Genomic DNA, 26236 nt, shown 5'->3' on the forward strand with positions numbered 1-26236 from the left:
CTACTTTTCTTGTATGTTTATCCTTCAAATTGTTAATGTCTAACATTATGTAACGATGGAAAATGATATAATCTACTCAAATATTATATTGATCAAAACAATAGAATACTCACACGATATAAGACGATACATCATGAAAAAATATGATAAAATATTGAAGTGTGTACAGTGTACACGTCCAATGAAACATAAGTATCCAGTAAAGAACTCACGCCCAAAAAATTATCCTGCCAATCAAACTGTACAATCTATTAAACACATGGTACAAGACGCAAAGCTCATAAATCTGCTTCATTATTCTTTTTCCGATCTGTGCCTTACTACTGTCAATGGCTCCACTATTATCATCATCAAAGGGAGTAGTAATATCAGTGCCGGTACTAATTCTCTCCGGCGCCGCCTTCTCCGCCGTATTCCTCTTCTTTCTCTTTTCATCACCACCCCAAACTCCGCCCTGTAATTGCCCCACAACCACCGCCGCCGCCGTCAGTGGTGGGTCCAGATCCGGCAACGGAGAAGGGATATCCACGTCATCAGAAGATATAGAGTGGGTGAAGAAACAGATCCAGGGTAATGGACTACATATGGCTGATAATGTGTTACGTAAAGGGATTAATCCTCGTACACGTCAGCAGCAGCTCCAGGATCTTCTTCAGTATGAAAAAACTTTCTCAATTTATGTTTTTAACCTTTTTTCATGCTTGGATTAATATGTGATTGCTTGTAAATTCAGTAATTTTTAGAAATGGCATCACATATATAGACATCTTAACTTGACCTTCAACTGACAAGTAAACACACCAACTTTGAAGAATGCACATCTAGACACCTCAACTTAGTTTAAGTTAGCCCGTTAAACACCCAACTTTGAAGAATGCACATCTAGACACCTCAACTTAGTTTAAGTTCGCCCGTTAAACACCCAACTTTGAAGAATGTACATCTAGGCCTGGTTAAATTTAACTTGTCTAGATGTGCATTTTCAAAGTTGAGGTGTTTACTTGCCGGTTGTGGCCAAGTTAAGGGGCCTATCTATGTGTTCTTGGGAATTGATTGGTTGTACTTGAATTCGTTTTTTTCTCTTTGAGTACTAGGTGACACTGGTTGAAGTAGATACATAGCGAGTTGAAGTACTTCCAAGTTCGTGTTGTTTTAGTAATTTATTCATGATTTTTGTTTCTGGGGTTCTGGATTGTTATACATTTGCATGAGGAGGTTTCCGAATATCTACTTACTCTCTTTCAATTTGTTTGTATTACTTTCCTCTTAAGAATGCCTCTTTCCTTTTCTTGCAACTCTTTAATTCCAACTTTTCATGCTTGGATTAATATGTGATTTTGTGCGTATGGTGAAGTTTGGGTGTTTCGCAGAAGGTCACTCAACTTGTAGTGTAATTGCATTAAATAGTCAAACTTGTTTTTACTAACCACAAATAACTGAACTCACACTTCACTTCATACAATACTATTCTTGCCATTTTCCAGCCAGCTTCACCGGAAATCACAACCATTTTCATTAAAAAAATGTATGATACAGGTATACTTGAGGATGTGTAATTGCGGTGAGCTTACTTATTATGGCTCAGAATTAAATGCTCTTTATCTTCTTTGATCAATTAAGATAATAGCGATATATCAACTTGAAAGAAAAATCTAAACCACATGCCTCATATCTACAATGTTAAAATAAGCTTCAGTTGGTAACATTAAAATAGTTTTATTTAATGAAATGGTTGTGATTTTTCAGTAAATTTGGATGGAAAAATGCAAGAATGATATTGAATAAATAAATGTGAAAATTGAGTGATTTGTGGTTAAAAATAAATTTGACGATTTTACCGCAATTATGCTGACCTTCTGTGAAATTAACCTGGTGAAGTTTTGATTTAGCAGTCAAAAAGATCATGCCTTTGTTGTGATTGCTTGTAGATTCAGTAATTTGTAGAAATTCTTGGCAAATGTTTGGTTGTACTGGAATTTGTTTCTTCTTGGGGAGTACTAGGTGACACTGTTTAAGGTAGAAACATAGCGAGTTGAAGTACTTCCAAGTTCGTGCTGCTTTAGTAATTTGTTCATGCTTTTTGTTTCTGGAGTTCTGGATTTTTATGTAGTTGCATGAGGAGTTTTCCTACTATCTACTTAGTTTAAAAAGATATATAATCTAGACGGGAATTAATGTATAATCTAAATGATGAGTACTAATTATGGCAAAAAGATATGAAAAATTTTATTAAAAAAAAAATGATGAGTATAACGATGGCAAAATCTTTGAGCAGGAATCAAAGAACTTAAAGTTTTTCTTAAGGGGGAATAGAAGAGGAGGGCTCCATTTTATTCTTTCCCATGGGGCTGGTTTTTGATTTTTCTCAACAAAAGTAGATGACTAAGAAGCTATTGGTACAGTTCATAAATAAAACGGAAAAGGCTCAAATATGCCATCCAACTATCGGAAATGGTTCATTTATGCCACTCGTCAATAGTTTGGCTCATTTATGCCATCGAACTATAGGAAATGGCTCATTTATGTCATCGAACTATAGGAAATGGCTCATTTATGCCACTCATCAATATTTTGACTCATTTATGCCATTGCTCGTTACCAAAATGACTCATCCATGCCATTTTTTATTAACGCCGGTTTTATAATACCAGATATGACATGTGGCCTCCAATTAGAGGTCTACGTCGTTCAATTAAACCAGCCCAATTTTAAATACCAAATTAATAAAATATCCGACCCATACACCTTACCCACTCACAACCATAATCTAGTTGGAGGCCACGTGTCATATATGGTATTGTAAAATCAGCTTTAATGAAATATGGCATGGATGAGTCATTTTTATTAACGGGCGATGGCATAAATGAGTCAAACTATTGATGAGTGGCATAAATGAGTCAAACTATTGATGAGTGGCATAAATGAGCCATTTCCTATAGTTCGATGGCATAAATGAGTCATTTCCTATAGTTCGATGGCATAAATGAGCCAAACTATTAACGAGTGGCATAAATGAGCCATTTCCGATAGTTGGATGGCATATTTGATCCTTTTCCGTAAATAAAATTACCTTATTTTATCAAAACCAGAAGAAGATGATTAAGGGGGCATTGTACTTCGATAAGTGTTAGTAATAAACAATGGAAAAAAGTACACTTATTATAGATAACACATAGACCCCAACTAGCTTGGGTAAGAGGCATAGTAGTTGTTGCAGTTGTTATAAAAATGATGCATAGACATATATGGTTCAGAGCATGCTTTTCTCTTGTATGCATCCGAAGTGTTGATCAAGTGCTAGTTCTAGTAGCTACTAAGCAGTACTTCGACTTCTATATTATAACCTCTCTTTTTTTTTTTTTTTTTTTTTTCAGGTTCAAGGGCATATCACATTATGAAGAACAAGCAAATAATCACACAGCCCTTCCTTGTCCTGGTGAACTGCTTGTAGAAGAGCACCATAGCAATTATGGAGAACCATGGGCTGGAGGGAGGGATGTTTTTGAATTCCTTGCAGAGTCAGCCCATCTAACCCCAAATTCCCAAGTTCTTGAGATTGGATGTGGGACTCTTCGTGTTGGATTACATTTCATCCGGTATTTGAACCCAGAACACTTCCACTGTCTTGAGAGAGATGAACTTTCTTTAATGGCTGCATTCAGGTATGAGCTTCCATCCCAAGGGCTATTACACAAGCGTCCCCTTATCGTTAGAGGTGAAGACATGGATTTCAGTAAATTTGGATCCGGAACTATGTATGATCTGATATATGCAAGTGCTGTTTTTCTACATATGCCTGATAAACTTGTTTGGATTGGTTTGGAGAGGTTAGCTGGTAAATTGAGACCTTTAGAAGGTCGAATCTTTGTGTCACATAATATCAAGTTCTGTTCACGGTTGAGAGGAGAAGAATGCACAAAGAGGCTGAATGATTTAGGGCTAGAGTACATTGGCAAGTTTACACATGATAGTTTGCTATTCAATCACTATGAAATTTGGTTTGGATTTAGGAGATTCAGAGCTTGAAGTCGTTTTCAACTTGTTTGAAGACCTATTATTCTCATGTCTAAAGCTATCGTTGAGCTGCATTCAAAGCACGCTCTTGCCCGTACATTCTTTTGTTGCAATTCTTTGCTGGAAGTCTGGCACGAAATAGATCTTTGTAGCATTTGTGTGTAAGAGATACTGCAATTTCCCATATGGGGGTGGATCGTCATTTACAGAAAGGGTAGCTCCTAGACTTGAAGAATCGAGCATTAGCTACAGAGACTGATCATGTGAAGAAGAAAGAATTTCTTGCAGAAAATCTGGAGTATGAAACAAGGTTGATCTGTATCCTACCTGAGTTTGTAACTTTGGTGTATCGTAAACTTCTAGCTGTGGCAGGCTTTTTAATATCTGCTCTTTGTGCATTATTTCGGCGACCACTTGTGAATCAAGTGAGCTAATTCTTATTCTTCCTTCTAGATTTTAATCATCCTACTCCAGTAGGAGACTATCTAATTTTGAAAGTATAAGTTCTTTCTTTCACTTGTTTATAGAAACCCCTCTCTCCCTCCCACCAAATGCTTGCAGGAATAGTGCTCCATGTGCTTCTTTGAACTCTTGCTAGTTCCAGCATTGCAAAAGATCTTTAGTGGTTCTTTGTATGTGGCATTGCAACTCAAGTAATTTCTTTATAAGCTCCATAACTTTCTCATAAACGTGCGGTGAATGAAAAGGTGATCTGTATGACTGTATCCTTATATCCTTCCTCATAAAGTATACACCTATTACAATTATTCCCCTCTTTTGTAATTATGTTGTTTCGAACATGCCTCGTAAGATACTAATCAAGTCATTCTACTTAGTACAGACTAGCTTCCATGGCCAACTGGACTGTGGTTTAGTGGATATCTATACCCTTACAATAACTTTTTCGTAATATGAACTGGTTTCTCCAAAATTGCAGGAAATTAGCCTTAATCCAACTGTTGACTTGATTAATTTACCGTCTCCTAATATGATTCACTTGATTAATTTTCAGTTTAACGTTATTCATTGATTTCTTTTTTCTTTGACAATCAAACTTAACGGTCTTACAGATTCAGAAACAATGTTAAATTGCTACTACTTCTGAGGTACGATTATTTAGCCAATAAAGAGAGCGCATCAAGACAACTACTCACTTATGCTTGTATCGCTATCGGTCACATTCTCGCTTGTTGAATATAGAGTTATGATACTTTGCCTACCAGCTGAGATTAATCGATTAACCACGAGGGAGATGTTCCTACATTTGCTCGGACTATTTGAGTTCATTTTTCCTGGATTAATTTGATCAATTTCCTTGTAAAGAAAATACTCAACATGTTGCAACGAACCAAAAAGAAAGCAAAGACGAGTAAATTATGCTCGTGTAAAGTTGCAAGAAATTGGGCAATACAATAATCATGTAATTAAAAAGGAACAGTTGCAAGAAATTAGGCCTCCGCAAAGGGAGGATTGAAATCATTATTTCCAGAAGTATGATCTTAGTAACTTTGATGGTAAGACAGCTCTGTGAGGCAAGCCATCTATTTCATTACATCAGTATTAAGCAAATCCGCACAATTCCTAAGCACTAAGAAGGTATCAGAAATCATCTTCAAATTATTGAAAACTGAGATGTCTCGATGCCAATGGAGAACCTTAAAACAAAACTACCATTATATGTCACATATCAAAAAATCAAAATCTCCATAACAGAAACAAAATGCTCAGCATTTCTAGTAAACAAACTTGTACTGGCAATACTTCCTAGTCATCTTCCTGCCCATAGTGCTGCTGTTTAAGCACATCTATCTCAACTTCAATATTAAAGACATTCTTTTTGGGGAACGAATTGATCTATTTGTAATGCTGAGAGACCTCCAATACAACCTTGTCCATGAACTGGCATTTCTTGTCAAATCCCCACCCGGGGTTGCTCTGTAAGATAGATAACTGTCAGATATTGCGATAAAGTTGAAGCATAAGAATCAAGTGTCCAGGTAAAAGATGAAACAGTCACAAGATATCTTTATCTTTTAGATACACGATTTAAGATCTTTGATATAAGAAGAATGAAAAAAGAATGATGATAATGACAGATAATATTCAAAATGAACACCATAAAACAGGTACGTAGTCCCGCAACATCCAATTATATATATATCAGTGTTGTCAAAGGCGCGCTTAAAGCTCGCTTAAGCCCTGAAGCGAGGCTCAAAACATGTTGAGCGCTTCGCCTCGCTTTATGTGGGCTTCAGTGTCATCATCAAGGCTCTAAGACATACTTTTCCTCGCAAATGAGCCTCTCTTGAAAAGATGACACTAGATAATTGATATTTCACTTTATTGTAATATTTTTACAGTTTTTTTTTTCCATATATTTGTTATTCATGCTTATTATTATTTGTCTTGGATTAAACATATGTATATTTGTAGTTTTGCACCATTGCGTCTTTTTTCATTAAAGCCCACTGTTGATTTGCGCTTTGCGCTTAAAGCCCCAGCTAACCTTAGAGCTTTTTTGCGCTTTTCGCTTTTGATAACACTGATATATACTCTTCCCACCAAGAGCAAAGCGTCCAGAAAACATTATCAAGTATATTACAACTAATGTGTTGACTAGTCTCTTCAGAAGAAGATAGTTATTTTTTTTAAAAGTAAATAAAAGGCGACAATATCACTTGGTGGGAAAATAACCTATTTTTTATACTATTATAAAAGCAAGAAGCCCCATCACGAAATATTGATAAAGACTTTTTTAACCTTTGTAAGTGCATTCCATGTTGGATAAAATATAATTATAACTAATTTTAAATTTCTTTTGTTCATTGTTTGACCTTTTTAAATAATAAAAAGGCCTCCTTATTTCTTTGTATGGTGTTATTAGGAGTGCCAGAACTTGTTAATTAAATTTCTCTGTTTCCTTGTATGGTAACATAATAAAAGCAGAACTCTCTTCAAAGTTTCCAAGTTTTTATTCCAATCTCCCATGCTTGGATTAGAAACAAGAAATGTTTCAGAAACACACTTTCTCGTCTTTCTGACTCTTTCTATAAATTTTTACTTTTTTAGAAGACGAAAGCTTAAAATTATAGCTCCGGATACATATTTTGTACTAATTAGGATGGGATGTGGTAGCGGTACACGTAAATAGAGACTTGTAACTAAATAAGAAGATAGTTGATTTCCTTGTCTTGTTAGTTTTTCATTTAATGTCAGCGAGAAGTCTTTCATTCTTAGACCAGTTTGCTACGTCTTCCCCACAGTTTCATTCTTATTAGGCTTAAAATATACTAAAAGCAAATAACTGTTTGATAATACTTGACCTGTAGAGACAGAAGGGCACGCTCTGTGAACCGCTTTACTGAATTAGGTGCACTTTCTGGAAGCGTTTTTGCCACTCTTTCCAGCTCTTGCTGCTGTTGCTTTGCCGTTACTCTATCGGGTCCACTGTAGTAATCAACAATCTCTTTCATAAGTGGGACTGTTTCCATAGTTTCTTTGATGGCTTCCTGCGACCCAAAAAAAAAAAAAAGGGATGGAGAGTCAGCTAAAGAAGATGAGCAACAAAGAAACAGCACAGAGAACAACTGCTTCATTGATTTCACAAGAAGCAACAAGTCCAATTAAGCTAACAATCTCTTTCCTAAGTGAGACTATATCCATAGTTTCTTTGCTGAGTGGGACTTTGTTCAGACTAACTACAAGGTAAAAAGAATTGGGTGATCCTGCCTGATCTGCCTTACCGTATTATTAAGGGGAAAAGGTTATTTAGTGTCGTTAAAAGCCATTGCTTTGTTGCTTAAAGCAATGAAGTGATGCAAAGTGAGGGTTATCATTTCATGGGTGAAGACATGCGCTTTAGATGAATGTGTGGTTTAAGCAATAACGGATAAAGTGATTCACACGAGAACTGCTCGGTTCTTTGAATCTCAACTTTGAGGGGTTGGACTAATATTGTTGTATATCAGATGCTGAAATTAGTCCTTTTAGTTGCAATTTGATTGTTGTAGTACAATTTTTTAATATATTAGGTATTCTAAAAGATCCTTAAATTGTGTGCTTCACCTCAAGAAAGCTGCTCATTTCTCGCTTAATACTCCAACACTCATGAACCTTGTTGCCTGTTTGCGCTTTCCACTTTTATAAGACGGAGGTTATTTTATAGATGTTGAAGTGAGTGAGGGGAGGGGCACAACTTGAAGCCCCCTCACGGGAAAACCATGAGATGAGCGCTAAAGGCATTGTTTTTTTCCTTCATTTCATAGCGGCAGGTTACTTGTGGGTATCTAAGATTCAACAGTGAAAGAATATTCCTATTAACAGATTGCTTAGGCCCATGTAGTCTGAATCTTCTCTTAGAAATCCAAATTGTCATTTCTAATTAATCCTTCTTTAAAGGAAACCATCACAACCACTTCCATAACAAAGAATAATCTAAAAGCTCAAGAATCTGATCCTGCCACTACATGGTACAATCCCCAAAGGTTCAGGGTTGTAGAGTTCATAGTACAACTGCTATAGCTGCATGCACTTGAATCCTTCTTTCACGCTACTAGTCTATGGATTTTTTTGACAAGGCGTCTACACATCGATCTACACACAACTGTAGGTTCCACTTGTAGCTTGGTATCGCTAAGACCGGTGCCCTAAAGAACTAGTGAGATTGTTAGACTAACGTTCATATATTAATAACATTCACATAGGTGTTTACACATCAATTTACACTAGTAACCACATTACTAATAGTGTAGTTCATACATCAGGTGCACCAGTCTCTCTTTCTCTCCCATTTTCATGAAATTCACTATATTGCTGTAGAGGGGCCCAGGCATACAATGTTTTTTAATAACAGTATTTCTTTATAGACATATTTAGTTGGATAACCTGGCAATTATGCAATTTTGAAAGATCTTCACTAACCAAAGGACATCATCAATTCCTTTTGCATATAGGACAAATAACATTGGAGTTGAGATAGAAGTACTCAAACAACAGACAAGACAACTAAGATTTGTGGGTTATATGCAATAAATTGTCAATTAGAAAGCCATTAAGTCCTCTAGGCCATAGGTTTACAAAATTAGTGCGACTAGAGACAGTGAAGTACCATAAAGTGTTGCTCAAACATCTTAGCCATACATTAAGCATAAAAGCATAAAAGTAATGATGTATCTAATCAATTATTAAAGCACAATGAGCCAAAACAATATGACGATCTTACAAGCAGATAGTTCAAAAGACAGATCAAATTTCAAATAGCGGAAAAGATGATATGGTTCAAGAATCTAATATCAGGTCAGAAAAAGTTTAGCAGGATTAGGTATGTAGATCGTTCCAGGTTCTAATATGATATTACGGAATGACAAATTGACCATGGAGAAACACCGAGTACCATGATAAACTAATTTAGGATCAGACAATAGTGAAGATCCCATAAAAAACAATTTTTTTATCGGTACGTAAATCCCTTAACATACTTGAGGCAACAAAAGTATAGCAAATGGTTTATATAACAGAACGCAATATGACAAAATCAGAAGCAGATTGGATCCCATTTTACCTCCCACTCTTGTTGATCCTTAATCCCTTCATATGCCATGAGGAATGGCTTCATTTTTTCAAGAGCATCCCGAAGGGGAATCGGAGGTGTCTCATCAATATCAGGATTGCTTTCAAAGTCTCCAATCAGATACTCTGGTTCACACTCTATCTGTAGATAAAAGCAACATCACATAACTATACAAAACAACTGAAAGTAGAGTTCTTGAATAAAATGAATCTTTACCATCATGTTAGTGTGAAGGGCCTCTACGTAGGCGTCATCCATGGGAGAAGGCAACACTCTAGCACTCATTTCTTCAAAGCCTTCAGCCAATGTGTTCATAGTTTCAGGCCCAAGCTTTGTAGCCAACTTCTCCCCATCAGCATCATCACCGAGATAAAACCCACTCTCTAAACTACCATCCCCACTCTCTTCATCGCGACGATAACCTCTTCCTCTTCCTCTCCCTCTACCCCTACCCCCTCTTCCTCTCATCGCACCACGACCACCACCACCCCTCCCTCTAAACCCTCCCATTCCCATGCCCCTACCCCCACCACCCGCATCACCACCATCATCGCTTCTCGACAATATCCCTACCGCCTTTTTCACCGCGTCCTCCCTACTCAATTTCGGTGGACTGCTCGCTCTCTCCCCTGGTTCGGCAGGGGCAGCTTTCTGCTGCTGCCGAACACGGAGATGGCGATTCTCTTCCTTAGGCTTCTCAGTTACAGGAGAAGCTGTTTGCACGGGCTTTCCTCGGCCCGCACCGGATAAAACTGATATTATACCAGAACGAAGATTAGGATCATTAGAAGAGCTGGAATTAGAATCAACTTTTTCTTCTTCTTTTGTGAAGAAAATCGGTTTCCTCAGTGGCGGCGGTTGCTGCTGCTGCTGATGTGGCGGAGGCTGAGGTGGTGGTGGAGAAAATGCGCCGATTCCACCTCGGCCACGGCCAACAGGGGGATTAGTGTTAGGGTTAGGGTTGAAGGAAGAAAATGAGGGAAGAATTGGGGAAGAAGGGAATGGTTTACCACCACGACCACGTCCATGTCCAATTCCAGGAGCAGGGGCGGGTTCGGGTTCGGATTCGGGTTTAGAGTCATCGGTTTCGGGTTTACCCGGACTGAATCCAAAGTTCGGGAAATCGGAACCTCTGCCCCGCCCTCTACCACCACCGCCGCCGGAGAATGTGGAAAAGGCGGAGGAAATGGAAGCGGGTGGTTGGCCGATAGAGCAGTGAGAAAGCTTACTCAAACTTCGTCTCATTTCTATGTTAATGATGAGATCCCAAAGGGGAATGGAGTTACGAGGGTTTAACGAACTACTAGTATAAAGTGTTTCAAAGTGGTGGTTTTGGGTTTAGATTTTGAGAAAGTGAATTCTACAGGGACTACTTTCGGATTAATTTTTTTTTTTTTTTTTTTTTTTTTTTTTTTTTTTAACAGAAGTTTGTCATTTGCTAGTTACAGTACAGAAAATAACTCAGTCCCTTCAATGGTAAGGAAACAAATGTCTCAAGAAATGCAACATATGGGTTGCTAATTGCTACGTATTTACTTTAACCTCCTCTTGATGTGGAGCATATATGTCATGTATACCCAATCTTGTATAAACGTAAACATTGAGGACTTCTAAAATCTTTACTGAAAATGTAATGCTATTTTACTAATCCAGTTCCAACTAAAAAATGTCATCACAAAATTTTCGTTGCAATTTTTTTTAACCAACTAACAATCGATCACAACAGGTCACATGTTGGTTATGGCTATGGCGCTTTACTCTGTTTGAGCATTCAACAAAACAAACAGCACTTTTTTTTCTTACTCTTTCATGAAATTACGCTTTTTAGAACAATATACAATAATAGGTATAGACCTTCTATCAACCAGTGAACCAGCTCAATCAACATTAGTATATCTAATCTCTTTGTATGAGCTTTGTTATGATATGCTACTAGAGTATATAGTACTCTCCAAGGTGCACATATTTCACAATTCAAATCACAACATTCCAGGCGATTTTATTTGGTAATTTAAGAAACTGTCTAAGACCACTCACAGAAAATGATATACCTGATTGATAAATGTCAAATGGTTCAACTTGCTAACCAAATTTTGCAATTTCTAAAGGGCTTCACTCTTGCAATATCTAAAGGAGATCCTAAGCACTGAAGATGCAATTAGCTTCATCTTTTTTACTGAATATCACATTTCAGTGTCTTCAATATATAGCTTCATTAAATCGACTATATAAACTAGATAGTAAATTACAATTCTTAGCTTTCTGCGAAATGTGACTAAGATAAACATGAATGCAAGAATAAAAACTTTGAGACGCTGATATCTATACTAGATATATTTTAAGATTTATACACATAATATTCCGAGTTTAATCGAAAGAACCATGGGTTCACCTGACTTTTTTTAACACCTAAATTCGCCCTGGATACACTAGATCAATCTTGTTTTCCTCGAGCACAAACAACATCGCCAACGTGTTATTTTATTTTTCAATCACCGTGAACAACTAATTAAGACATATTAGAGCTACTAGTTATGGTAAAATTCATTTTGTAGATTTTCAAATTTTTCCTGCTATTACTTCTTTGTTTTGTAATATTAGTTTGACACTTTTCGAAAGACTTCTAAAATATTAAACTACAAAAATGTATCTGAAAGTTTTTAAAAAATATTCTGAAAGTTTTTAAAAAATATTTTCTTAGTTTATAGATTATTTTTAAAAAAAATCAGCAATTGAAAGCTCTTCTAATTTCTATCTTACTGAAAATTTTTAAGGTTAAAGTCTCTGATGATCCAAATCAAGCTTTTATATGTTAAAATAATCTCATTTATTTCTTCGAATTGAACCATATTGGCTAAGTTATTTTTTACCAAAAGATACTACATTATCCAATTAATTTCAAAAATATTTAATGCGAAAATATTATAAAATTAACTTACAAATAAATATAAATAAATAAATACCTTGATATTGCAAGATTTTTTAGATGTTCCTTTCAAATTATACCACACAGTAAATACTAAAAACTCAATAAAATTAAATTATTTTTACTTTAGGCTTTCGTTTTACTTCCAAAAGATGCATGTTAAAAAATAACATATTCTTCATTTTCTTAATTAATGAACTATTTTATGAAATTCACATTGCAATAACTTTTTTATGTCGAACTTAAATATTTTGTCCTAAATTATAGTGTATAAAATATTGATCATCCGATATTTTGCAAAATACTTTTATATTTAAAAAGCTGGAAAAAAATGCAATTGTCTAGTATTATTACTGTTTGGAAACCAAATTGTATTTTCTTTAACTAAAATATTTTTTTGAACATTTTCATAATTTATATAAAATTAATTTTTTATAGTTTCTCTTTTAATATAATAATTTATTAAATAAATTTTATGTTAAAAGCCTGCGCATGTAAAATTTGATTAATTAACAACCGTACTTTGGAATTCATTTTTCGATTGAGACGGAAGGGTTACAATTTGCATTTTTGATTCATTTTTAAAGTCATTAACTAGAGATATAAGTTATTTGTATTTATTATTTTAATTTAAAACTTAATCCTACTTTAAGTGAAATCTTTGTTAACTACTTGTGTTTGTGAGCATGTACGACACATAATTACATTAAACGAAAAAGACTTAAATTTAATCAGACGAATAAAAATCTAAAATAACAAATGATAAATGATAAATAACATTAATAAATAATTTTATAGGAAAAATATTTTAATTCAATAATTAAGCCTGTATTAAGATATAATTTGAATGACATGATAATTCTTTACATGTCTATAATAAATTTTTTTAAGGAAAAATATTGTTTTAAATCAAATTAATAATATTTCCATATAAAAGACTCAAATATGTATAGGAAGCTTTGTGGGGCAACTAGAACCTTATCATGACATTATCATTTTAGTGGCATGAAAAAAGTCCTTAAAGTTCTTAAATTTACAAAAATGTATGAAGATTTATAAAGTCATAAAAAAACTTCGATTAAGATTAAAAAGGGATAAAAAATTATGTGAGGACTAGGAAAAAATTAGATTTTTCCTTATATATACTAGTAAAGTAATGTAATAGGGGACTCTCCGTGAGGGATTGAAATTATGGTCCAAATATGCAGACCGCATGCCGCCAAGAAAGTAGGCCCATGTCCTTAATCCTCTTTGTCACCTCCTTAAAAGGTCTTTAAAATAACAACTCTTTATTAGTATACTTAGATAGGCGTATCTTTGCGTAACACTTTGGATTATATAGTTATTGTTATGTAGTTGTGTACTAAAGATTTATGTATTGTAGTGATAGATATATATTTTATAGTGCTAGTAAACATTAAGTTTGCAGATTATATAGATGAACATTAATACATATACACAGATGTTATTTGTCTATTACATTGATGATTGCACTGTCTATATATATATATATATATTATACATTTATAGAAGAGTGATGCAAAAGTAATGCACACTAGTTTGTTAGTAGCGTTTTAGTTGTGCGACGCCATGGCTTACAAAATACAAGAAATTTGTTTTTAAAATTAGCAGAAGTGTTCAAGTGATGGATGTAGAGAGTGTAGTAGTAGTGCAGTTGAGTTAGTTGTGTCACGTATTAATTGCATTTTTTTTACGCGGATTGCCCTTCTTTTGGGGATGGTCTTTAAATTTTGCCCCTCAAATTGATGGTCTTTAAGTTTTGTCCTTCGCTTGAAAAGGTGGCCAAAAATATAAGGCAACCTATGTTGGATCCGGCATAATTTTAGTTATGCCTTAAGACAACTTATGTTGTCTCTCAGGATATATTTGCCTTATAAATTGCAAGGCATAAAATTTATCGAATAACTTTCCCCAAGCCTTGCCTTGCGAAATTATTTTTATTTTTATGTCATTAGAATCGAGAACCTCGAGTTTCTGGAAAATTTAAGGGGCAAAAATTGAAGACCACCGATAGGGGCATTCCTCCGAATTGCCCTATTAATTGTTACGCCTTTCATTTTTATTTGTTTAATAGTATTATATTTTATTAATGTATTTGGTATAGTTACAAATGGTAATTTACAAAATTGTTGTAGTTACTAAATATAAATAAATTAAAATGTAGCTATTATCAATAATTACCTCTTAGAGGTAGCTATGCCAAGTATTTTTTCTTATAATTTTAGCATATGCATGTCAACCATTGCTACCTTTAATTGTGCATAAAACTCAAGTTTAACAAAGTTAAATACATTACCTTAGTTATGGAATTTAAATTTACTTTTGTCGACCAAGTTTTTCCTTCGGCGTCTTGTTCCCAAATTGAAATAAGTACTACTCCATCCGTCTCTTAGTATTTGTTATGACTTCTAAAAATAGTCATCTCCAATTATTTGTCATTTTAGAAGTTCAAGACAAAAAATATTTTTTTCATTTTACTTTTTGGTAGTAATTATTCTTGTCTCAATTATGGGGTGATGTTATGATTATTCAAATACAAATGAAGGTAAAAATAGTTAAAATCCCGCATAATTAATATTTTTAAGGGCATGTAAAAGAGAATCAAGACAGATAATTTGACACGGAGGGAGTAAGAAGCAAAAAATTAATGAATCTTGCACCAAAAACTTCTCAAGTAAAGCTAAAAGAGTAGTTTGTTGTTACATTTTTAAGAACTCCTCGATAATAAAACATTTTTTTTTATAGATTAAAGATACATATAACTAAGTAATCATATTTGTATTAATGGAAATGACGTTTTTTTTCTTCTTTTTTTTTTTCAGATTTTGATGTTTTGTTCTAATATTGTGTTTGTTCTTAAGTTAGATTACAATCTTTTTAATTATATAATAAAAAAAATTTGCAAAAGAGCACATGTGAACGTTTTATTTGGTTCATAAAAATAGTGAAATTAGTTATTAAAAGGGTAAAGCTTTATTTGGATTTTAAAAAAGTTATTCCACGATATATTTTATAAAAATATCCCACTATATATTGATTATCAAGGAGAAGTGAAAATCATTAAAAATACTGGAAAATTGAATAATTTGATACCGTATATGTGCCACAATCTGGATGAAATCAAGAAGAAGTGGAATTATGTGAGCATGATAAAATTGTGAAAAGTAAAAGGAGTGTAAAAGTGACACGTGGCCAAAAGCATAATTAATACACAACAAAATGACATCATTGTGATGCAATTTTTATGAGCAGAGGGCAAAATAGGAAGGTACGAATATATTTAATACTACAGTATGATTCTACTTTTAACTAATGGAATTATGGCAAGTGCTTTGACCAAATTCTTTTGTGGTTGGCGTCGATCCACTTCTTCAACTAATATAGTTAAAATAATAACAAGCAGTATAAATAATTACAACTAAAAACATAAAAATAATGACATTTTCATGAATTTCTGAGTATATAAGTTCTTTACTTATAGTAGAAACAAATTACTTGGTATTTATTAAGTTTTAATTTCACTCGTGATATTTCATACTGTAAGAGTTTATGTTAGTTAAATATGGTTATTTAAGCTTAGTTTTAGACGAAATTAGGAAAAAAAATTAAATTCATTAAATGAACCTCACAAATCAATCTGGTTCTTCTCATATAGTTTATGCTTAAAAATATTAATCCTCAGTTAAAATTGTAATTTATTGTACTTATTGTATAGTTTTTAAAGATCTTAATTTTAATTAAAAATATTATGTTGATCTAAATTAATTTAACTTCAAGATTTAATCAAATTAAGTCTCGAAAAATGAAAAGTGCCACATAAATTGAAATGAAAAGAGAGTAATTAGTAAAATCTTATTAATGCTCTAGTTAGAAACGAAAATGTGTCCATAGTAACTTAAATTTTACCAAAAGATATAATGACAAAAAATGTAAAGAGTAATCTAATACTCCCTCAGGTTTATATTATACAATTTTTATAGCTCGAACACACTCTTTAAAATATTAATTACCCCTGGAGAGTAGGAAGCATTTTCACTAAATTATTCTTAATTAAATAGTACTAATTTAATATAATTTATTATTTATATAAATATTCATTTATCTAAATAAGGGTAATTTGAAGGAAGGAAATAAAGCTATTAATATTTACTTAATTGTAAAAACTATTTGTATTGAACTAAATATAAAAGCTAAAACTATCCCTTTGCACACTCCTTAAGAAATAATAAATATAGTGCATAATTTATCATGATACCCATATTAATTAATGTATAATTATATTAAAATTAAAAAAAGTGAAAATTTATTTTTAAAATAATGCAAAATAAAAGTGAATGGAGTGAGTGTACATATGTATATAAATAGAAAGGAGTAAGGGCTTAGAAAAGATTCACAAAAATTTGTAGGGGGCCACGCCCACATATAGTAGATAATATTAGTATATAATAAAATGCAAGTATTTCCAAGGCTATCAGATCATATAATTAGCAGATAGGTATGGATTCATCAAGAATCACTCTCCGTCCATATAGATCAACGGACGTTGATGATCTACTCTCATGGGCATCCGATGATCGCGTAACTCGCTCCATCCATTTCACTACTTTGACTTCCAAAGAAGATGCGTTGACCTTCATCGACAAGTCCTCCATCCCCTGGCGTCGATCTATATGCATCGATGACCGTTCGATTGGGATCATGGTGGCACGGCCTGGATCAGGCGATGACAGGTAGAGGTGGCAAATGGACGGGTCAAAATCCAACACGGCCAATTCTTACTAAGTTTTACGTGTTTTATTTGTTCTTTTATAATTTTTTAGTACTTCATAAAATTATCATTTTTCTTTATTTGACTATATATAACATAAAAATATAATAAAAATGTATTTTTCAAAATATTTTGACAAGATTTTTGATAAATCAATTTGGGATACATACCAACCCAAATTTGATGGGCTCAGCTAATAAATGGCGGGTGAATAACCAGTTTAAACTTGGATGGGTTGGGTGTGTTATGATTTCGAAGCTAATTTTGTCATCTCTAATGGCAGGTGTCGAGCGGAGATAGGATATGCTTTAGCTGCTGAGTACTGGGGACAAGGGATTACACCCATGGCTGTGAAGTTGGCAATTCCTCTAATTTTTAAGGAGTTTCCTGAAATAGTAAGGTTGCAAGCATTATCTGATGCTGAGAATAAGGCATCACATAGGGTGTTGGAAAAGGCTGGGTTTATTAAGGAGGGTATGTTTAGAAAGTATTTTTACTTTAAAGGTGAAATTAAGGATGTTGTACTTTATAGTTTTCTTTCCACTGACTCTATACCTACATAAAATTTGAAGATCTGTGCTTTCAACATTAGCTTCTTGAGCCTTATTAATTCATATACAAGTATGTTGTACTTTTTCAAAAAAAATTGTACATGACTTCAATGAAAAAAGATAAGATGGGAGCTATATGCAAAACCCCAATTGAAAGTTATTTGTGACTATCTTCAACCGTAATTTGCGATTTTGTTGACCGACTTGTTATTTATATGATTTTCCCCTGTTGGATTGAACCATATTGATTTCTCTTAATTATTCACCAAATTGACTGCAGAAGCTAGAATTATACTTATGTGGTGTATACATGTGCTAAAATGGCTTTTAGGCCCTTTTGGTTGAGAATTTAAATTTATACGGGTTAATATTAGTTGTGTTAATAAATGAGTGGGTCAAATAAATAGAGAATTTTTATCTCTACATAAAAATAAATCTAATTATCATTCATTTAATTATCTAACAAAACTATATTTATCAATTATATATAATAAAGTAAGAGATTAAACTCTAATCTTTTCCATTTTAGGCAATAACTTAAGCTCTAAGGTACTGATCTCGGTCTCAAAATCTCAACAACTAGGTCTCGAACAAATCAAAGTTCATATCGATTTTAAACTACAGAATTTCAAACCCATTTTATTTTTTACTCCTTAACACCAACAAAATATAGAATACGAGTCATATGAACCGAAACAAAGAACTCAAACTTAAAATATTTGTTGAATTTGAAATTTTTAAAATTTATTAGAAAGCTCCATTGATAGCAATCAAAATGTTTTGAAGCTTTGAACTGGATAACTGGGTTTTGCAAATTTATTATTCATTTTAATTGGGTGTTGTTTGCAAACGTTTGGAGATATACCTTGGAGTTTATATCTCAATTTCGAAGGACTTTGATAAAGACGGATTTTGGTTGAAATTTTAAATTGAAACTCGAAGAGAAAAACATAAATAAGGTGTATATAGCTATATACGCATGACAAATAACATACATACAACAATATAATTATCTGCAAATTGTATGTATTGATCAAATTTGTATACAACAAAATTATTGTATGCATGTAAATTATATGTTTTGACCGGATTCGATACAACAAAAAGTCGTATGCAAGTTGTATATTTTTCCCGCGCTTGTGTATATTTTGTAAAAATACTCTCGCTACCTTTTAAATACCTAACATTCAAACTAAAACGGGTAAATATTGTCCTATTTTTATACCTATAGGGTAAAACTTTATAAATAGATGGGTCATCGACTCGCCCAAAGATAGTGAGAGTATTTAGTATTTTGTAAGAATACTCTCGCTACCTAAAAATCACACCAACCTATTTTGACACCATTTAACTTGTACTCATTTTTTTAAAAAAATTTGCACATCCACTTCTGATATGCGGTGTCTGAAGTTAGGCTTGAAACAATCAAACTTCACACTCAGTGTCTAAAGTTAACATATGAGTGAAGCTCATGCATTTCTCCCTAAAGTTTAGGCATAAATGATTGGACTTCAATCAAATGAAACTTTAGTCAATGTATCTGAAGTTAGACTTTGACAAGATAATTCTCGACACCATATGTTTAAAGTTGTCCGAAGTGGTACACGTACAAAAAGTTTTAAAAAGCGGGTATAAGTTAAATGACAACGTCAAAATCGAAAACCCTTGCACTTCGACTGAAATGAGCTAAGGAATGGGCCATAGCCCAACTCGTCCAATTTTTACTAAATTTTAAATTATTTGTTGTTTACTTATAATTTCTTTAAGTATCTAATAAAACTTTTTCCTTTTTTTATGACTATATATAATATATCAAACAAAAAATATCATTTCAAAAATATTTTGACAAAGTTTCTTGTTTGTCAATTTGAGTCACATATCAATCCAATTTTTAGATTGACCAGGTAAAAATGAATTGATTTAATTCCTAAGAGGATCATTAATCCGTCCAAATCGGAGCGGGTTGTACGGATCATGATTTTATAGACTAAATTTACCACCCTTAGTTGAGATAAATGTTTCCAAAAGCTTTTCCAAGCAGGACGAATGCAATTACATAACTGCGAGTTAATTTGAACCTAAAACTTTCAATGCAAAACATAGTTTTATATGTAAAATTGTATTAAAATTGCAGCAAAGAGTATGTCTAAACTTATACAACAACAACAACAACAACCCAGTGTAATCCCACAAAGTGGAATCTGGAAATGGTAAGATGTACGCAGACCGTACCTCAATCTTTTTGGGGTAGAGAGTGTCACGACCCGACTAGGGGCCATGACGGGTACCCGGAGCTGACTACCGAGCACCTCTCATCAGGCTAATCATCATACTCATCCTGAACATATATATAATCTCCAAAACAACCCGTATCTATATGCATAAGCCCTCGCGGCTATAAAAATGCTATACAAAAGTACAATGTGATCATCGTGGAACATCAACAACCCACACATACGTATCTACAAGCCTCTACTAGAGTACTAGACATAAGGACGGGACAGGACCCCGTCGTGCCCAATATATATACACAAAAGAATATGATCATAAGTAGCACCTCCGAAATAATGGAGTGCTCCTGTGAATCTGTTGATAAGCTCCTACGGATCCGCACGGTCTCCCTGTCTACCCTCGGGTACGAACGCGCGTCCAAAAAAAGAAAGGACGTCGCACGAACATTGTACTGAGTATGTAAGGCATGAATAGTAATAGCATAATAAGGAAACAATGAAACATGAGCTGAAGATATAACCTGCTTAACCTTTAAAGGAAAGCACATGTATGCATATCATATATACCATCATCGTTAACCCGCGTCCAGGTGACCATCACACGCCGCCCACTAGTGGTGTCATGTCCGGCCCTCTAGGCACGGTGTAATCATAAGCAGCCCGCATTAGCGGTGACATGTCCGGCCATCTAGGCACGGTGGAATCGTATGCAGCCCGCCTTCGCGGTGACATGTCCGGCCATCTAGGCACAGTGGAATAGTATCCTCACATACATCTCATAAAGCATGCATAAGAACTTAAGACAACTATAACTCTATCGGGATGACGTAAGGTCGAGAGCCCCCAATTCCATTATAGAGTAGTCATAATCATCATACCTCACCTTGAAGGAACTAGCATCATAAGGTGGGTCTAGCGATAATGAATAACATCAAAGAAACCGTATAAAGATCATTAGCTTCGTGGAAATGTCATATCGTAAGATTTAGGGTCTTTAGTCTTAGACTCATCATCAACATTATCATATTCGTAACATAGCATAAGCCTTAGAATCTTCATAAACTTTGACTCGTATTTTTCGGAATGTAAGAAGGTCATGGAGAATAGGGATAGTCATGTCATGGGAATCATGCTTTAGAAAAAAAGGGACTAGCCTTACATACCTTGTATCTCTTCAACTCTGTCGTCTAATTGCGTGCCTCTCTAACTTGCGATTCTACCTTCAAGGGAATTCGTACTAAAATTAGATAATCGATAATATAAGTATGCTTGAACTAAAGCTAATGAAAATTGGGCAGCATCTTCTTTGTTTCTACAACTTTCTCCATATCATATAACAACTCCCAAACATTTATAATAACATTCCTAATCTCATAATCAACAATCTTCATCAACCATACATTAGTCAATTTCCCCGATTCCATTTCAAGGTCACCCAAAACCATGGTCATAATACAATATTGCATTCATCCCCCTACAATGTTTCTCCCATGTTCTTAATATCATTTATAACAAGATTCTATTCATAATACATCAAGAGTCATGATCCATGTCAACTATTATTCAAGAATACCATTATTTTCACATTTGAGCTCTATATTCTATTTTCTTCCATAATCCAAGTCTTTCAACCCCTCAATCCTCTCAATAATATAAAATAAACATAAAACTCACCTTAAGCACTTGTGATAAGCCTTGAGTCACTCTATTCCATTAGAATGAAATCCTCCACTTGCATACCAAAGAAATTCTTACTCTCTACCAACCCTAATAGGCTTCCTAGTACATGAATCTCTTAGTCTTTGCATTTGATCTTGGTTTCTTGGTATAGATTTGTTGTAGAAAATAGAGGGAGGGTTTTGGAGGATTCTAGAGAGATATAGGATCTGTTTTTTGGGGAGAAATAATGAAATAAAACATGGGAGGCTATATTTATAACCAGGGCTGGAAACTTCCAGATTCGCAAGTCGACGAGCAGGGTCGAGGGTCTTCGACGTGTCGACGGTCCGTCGACAGGCTCCGTCGATTCACTGCCTGAGATGTCTGATTGCAGAACCTCATCGACGGTGCCAGACGACGGCTTGTCGACGTGTCGACGGTCCGTCCTCGGGCAGGGCCGTCGATCTTGACCGGTTTCGGCTTTCCGAACTTGCTCCGTTTTGCTCCGATTCGATTTATTTCACTTCTAATTCCCTCGTAATGTCAAGAATGCCTACTTATACTCCTGTACACATAAAAGGTAAAATATCTTATGTCCCAGAACTCTGGTGCGGATTACCGAGCAAAAGGTATACACCACCAATGAGCCAAAGTCTTCTTATTATAAAACGGGAGGTGTAACAGAGATGCTATTTCTGATAGACCCTCAGTTCTAAAAGGAACATAGTCAATGCAGGCAGCAAAATGTCAAGATAGAATATAAATGGAGCAACACATAGTAATACACACATAAGGACAATACTCTACGAGATACGTAGATACCACACTAATAAAAGAAGATGGAAAAGCTAGCCTCCCACCAGAGCACACACAACGCGACAAAACGCGACTACCTACTAACATTCAATCCTAATCTTCGATATCCAAATCTTCCTATCTAAGGTCATGTCCTCGGTCAGCTGAATTTGTGACATGTCCTGTCTAATCACCTCCCCCCAGTTCTTCTTCGTTCTACCTCTACCTCTCCTAACTTGTGCGACCGCCAATCTCTCACACCTCCTAACTATTGCATCCTCACTTCTCCTCTTGACATGCCCGAATCATCTCAATCTTGCTTCCTTCATCTTGTCCGCCACGGAGGCCACTCTCAGAGGCGGATTTAGGATTTGAAGGTGGCGGGTGCCACAATTTTTTTCAATGTACATCTTGTATAGGAACGTGTATTTGGGTCGGATCCATCTCTTTTGAGTTTATTCGGCTCAACTTAATAGGTCGTTTTTTTTATTTGCAAATATGAAAATTACATCTCAAAATCAAGAAACGAACGTAATTAGCATCTTAAACAAGGAATCACACCCATTAACAACAGAAGTAAAATCAACATTTTCACCAAGGAACATACATCTTTTATGTATATTAAAAAAATGAACTTGCACAAGTAAAATAACATCTTCAATAAGGGATACACCACTCAAAATAAGAAAAATAATAGAAAAACTCTTCAATAGGTAAATTATACCCATAAGTAAATGTAGAATTAGATAACAACAAGTTCTCAAAAATAAATCATAAATTTCATGTTTTTTCTAACCAATGCTTACAAAATTTCCATCACAATTTAAGTAGTAAAGTGATTTAAATTGAATTTAACAATTATAGAAAAGCACGAATTTTTATAATACATTCCCTCCGTCCATTTTTATTTATCCACTATACTAAAATAAATGTCTACTTTTACATGTAAGTATAATTTACCATTTTATAACTATTTTACCCTTATTATTAAGTACTCAAATTCATTTCTCATTTTATTTATTGCTTATTAAGAGTGTCCCAAGTCAAATATAGACAAGTAAACATGGACGGAGGGAGTAATCAACAAAAGAAATTATAAGAAGATTGACTTTTGATCTCAATCCAAAATTCTCATTGACACCCAAGTTTTTCGATTTAAATACTCACAGATTTGAGATTAAGAGAAATGCTTAATTTAAATGATTTTGAAGTTTCTATTTTGTGTGTTCTCGCTAGAGATTACAGATAAAATAATATAATAGAGAAAGACAATATAAATAATAAAAAGATAAATAGAAAATTGGGAGAGCCAAAAAGGAAAATGACTGGTACAAATGAACTAAAAAGCACAAAGAGAAACGGGAGTCAGAAAATGTTCCAGATAGATTCAAACTTATGTCAACCACCCATGACACCTTTGTCTAAATTTGTGACTAGGGGTGGCAGGATCAAATATTTAATCTAGTTTAAGCAAATTGCAACATAGGTATATAAAAAAATTATCAATCTAGGGAGTGCCATGCCACCCCCACCCTAAAGGGTGGATCCACCCCTGGCCACTCCGACCTTATCCTGTATAACTTCATTTCTAATCATATATGATGTCTAAACTTATAATTTGTAAAATATTAAATAAAAGTAAAAGTTAAATCCATAAAAAAATTATAGATCCAACTATCTCTAAGGGGTCGTTTGGTTGGAAACAAGTTATCCCAGGATAACTTATCTTGGGATTAGCTATTCCGGAATTAGTTAGGGATAACTAACCCCGAGATTAGTTATACCATCATTTTATTTCAACCAAACGTGGAATAAATTCATCTCAAATATAATCTCGGGATTATTTATCTTATCCCTTGTACCAAACGAGCCCTAGGAAACCAAAAGCCAAAGTACTAAAGCCTACTACTCCCTCCGTTCGCTTTTACTTGTCCACTTTGAACTTTTCACGCTGTTTAACAAATAATAAATGGAGTGCATAATTTACCAATATGCCCATATTAATTAGTGTATATTTTTATTGGATTTGAAAAATGGTTTGAAGTGAGTAATTAATACTATGGGTAAAATAGAAAAAATAAAAAAGTCTTCTCTTGATATGCTAAAAGTGACAAGTAAAAGTAAAAATTAATTTTTGAAATACTGAATAAGTAAAAGTGAACGGAGGGAGTAGAATCTTCTTACACTAGAACAAGAACAAGGGTCCACCAAATCAATGTTCGTACCTTGGAACGTATGTAAGAGCCCGTTTGGATGGGCTTATGCCTATAAGCTATTTGCTGCTTATAAGCTAAAAAAAATAAGTTGGGGTAGTCTAACTTATTTTTTTTGCTTATAAGCTGCTTTAGATAAGCTAAGTCAAATGGGCCCAATTATTTTTTTGAGCTTATTTTAAGCACAAAGTGACTTTAAATTTAATACAAACACTCAAAAAAAAGGCGAAAACAAATTTATAAGCAACTTATAAGCCAATCCAAACGGGCTCTAAGTCAAAGGCTTATTTCAAGATTGGTCATCATCAGTTAAAGTTATAAGTAGTACCAGTAGTACTTTAAAGTTTATATATGTGAGAAAAGGCTCAAAATAGTCCACTATCTTTAGACTTTAGCTTAAAATAGTCCTATATCTTTCATGTGGAGCACTAATGGTCCTATATCTTTAAGAAAGTGGTACACTTTTAGAGCCCGTTTGAATTGACTTATAAGTTGTTTATAAGCTGTTTTCAGCTTTTTTGAGTGTTTGACTGGCCAGCTTAAAGCCATTTTGTGCTTAAAATAAGCCCAAAAAATTAATTGGGCCCGTTTGGCTTAGCTTATCTAAAGCAACTTTATAAAGCTTTTTTTTAAGCTCATCCAAACAGAACTAGCTTATAAGTTCTTTCCAGCCTTATGTTCGCTTTTTTAAGCTCATCCAAACAGGCTCTTAGTTCCGACCCAAACTTCCGTCAGGTTTTCAACAGAGATATCATTTATTTGCTTCAATTGTTAAAGAGGAGCCACTGGACTTCCATGAGTTCACACTAGAAGATTATTATCAACTTCGTGCAACAAAGAAGGTAAAATATACTTTTCAATAGTGATATTTTAAATGAAATAATGATCCTGAATTCTTTTACATGTCTGAGATGATTTTCCCAGTTGACGCCCAACAGAGATAGAGAAGAGGCCAGCAAATATCTGATGTATTTCCTTTGGAACTAATTGACATCTAATGTACTTATAAAAAGAAAAGAAAAAGCAATTAATAGCTACAGGATATCAACTTCTATTCTGTGATTAGTATTATGTTTTACACACTGTTTGTTCCTTAACGACAACTTTCCCTTCCTCAGTATGTTTTCCATTCCTGATTTATCAAGAGATAATCTTTCCTTTCTCATTTTATTAAATAAGAACCCGATCAAATTCATACTTCATCCAAATTATCAAAATCATATTTTATAAATTCGTGAAATCAAAGTAGAAAAGGGTTATCACAGCGAAGATGTTAAAAAAGATGAATAAAGCGCTAAAATTACAGCAACGGAGTAATGAGAAAATCTTTTGAGTGCACTGGTAGGATTATGATATGGGATTTTTATTTAGGAATTGTTGAATGGAGAAGAAACAAATAAAAAGGTTGATCCTAGGTTGTACAAGAGAAAAGCAAGAAGGACGGTTTAAGTTTGGACATGAGAGGTTCTCTCTGTTAAAAATCAAACGG

General features: G+C 34.1%; 3 protein-coding genes across 3 annotated transcripts; 2 read left to right on the top strand and 1 right to left on the bottom strand.

The window, feature by feature from the left end:
* The first annotated feature begins 201 nt into the window (after window positions 1-201).
* LOC132063574 (uncharacterized) lies at window positions 202-4530 on the top strand. Its single transcript, XM_059456176.1, has 2 exons — window positions 202-655; window positions 3375-4530. The coding sequence occupies exons 1-2, from the start codon at window positions 330-332 to the stop codon at window positions 4024-4026; spliced, it is 978 nt and encodes a 325-aa protein (XP_059312159.1). The 5' UTR covers window positions 202-329; the 3' UTR covers window positions 4027-4530.
* A 922-nt stretch (window positions 4531-5452) lies between these two features.
* Window positions 5453-10986, bottom strand: LOC132063573 (uncharacterized). Its single transcript, XM_059456175.1, has 4 exons — window positions 9800-10986; window positions 9575-9724; window positions 7338-7523; window positions 5453-5949 (listed from the first exon to the last, which is right to left on the bottom strand). The coding sequence occupies exons 1-4, from the start codon at window positions 10826-10828 to the stop codon at window positions 5869-5871; spliced, it is 1446 nt and encodes a 481-aa protein (XP_059312158.1). The 5' UTR covers window positions 10829-10986; the 3' UTR covers window positions 5453-5868.
* Window positions 10987-16998: 6012 nt separating this feature from the next.
* Window positions 16999-17933, top strand: LOC132062572 (uncharacterized). Its single transcript, XM_059455116.1, has 2 exons — window positions 16999-17260; window positions 17582-17933. The coding sequence occupies exons 1-2, from the start codon at window positions 17028-17030 to the stop codon at window positions 17859-17861; spliced, it is 513 nt and encodes a 170-aa protein (XP_059311099.1). The 5' UTR covers window positions 16999-17027; the 3' UTR covers window positions 17862-17933.
* The last annotated feature ends 8303 nt before the right edge of the window (window positions 17934-26236 follow it).

The sequence above is a fragment of the Lycium ferocissimum genome, chromosome 7, assembly GCF_029784015.1.
Source record: "Lycium ferocissimum isolate CSIRO_LF1 chromosome 7, AGI_CSIRO_Lferr_CH_V1, whole genome shotgun sequence".
Classification (NCBI taxonomy): Eukaryota; Viridiplantae; Streptophyta; class Magnoliopsida; order Solanales; family Solanaceae; genus Lycium; species Lycium ferocissimum.

Excerpts from the sequence above, each read along its gene's own strand:
- LOC132063574 (XM_059456176.1), top strand. The coding sequence starts at position 330 with ATGGCTCCACTATTATCATCATCAAAGGGAGTAGTAATATCAGTGCCG. Across the intron at positions 656-3,374 it reads CAGCTCCAGGATCTTCTTCA|GTTCAAGGGCATATCACATT; the intron begins GTATGAAAAAAC and ends TTTTTTTTTCAG.
- LOC132063573 (XM_059456175.1), bottom strand. The coding sequence starts at position 10,828 with ATGAGACGAAGTTTGAGTAAGCTTTCTCACTGCTCTATCGGCCAACCA. Across the intron at positions 9,725-9,799 it reads CCCTTCACACTAACATGATG|ATAGAGTGTGAACCAGAGTA; the intron begins GTAAAGATTCAT and ends TTTTATCTACAG. Across the intron at positions 7,524-9,574 it reads AGGATCAACAAGAGTGGGAG|GAAGCCATCAAAGAAACTAT; the intron begins GTAAAATGGGAT and ends TTTGGGTCGCAG.
- LOC132062572 (XM_059455116.1), top strand. The coding sequence starts at position 17,028 with ATGGATTCATCAAGAATCACTCTCCGTCCATATAGATCAACGGACGTT. Across the intron at positions 17,261-17,581 it reads CCTGGATCAGGCGATGACAG|GTGTCGAGCGGAGATAGGAT; the intron begins GTAGAGGTGGCA and ends CTCTAATGGCAG.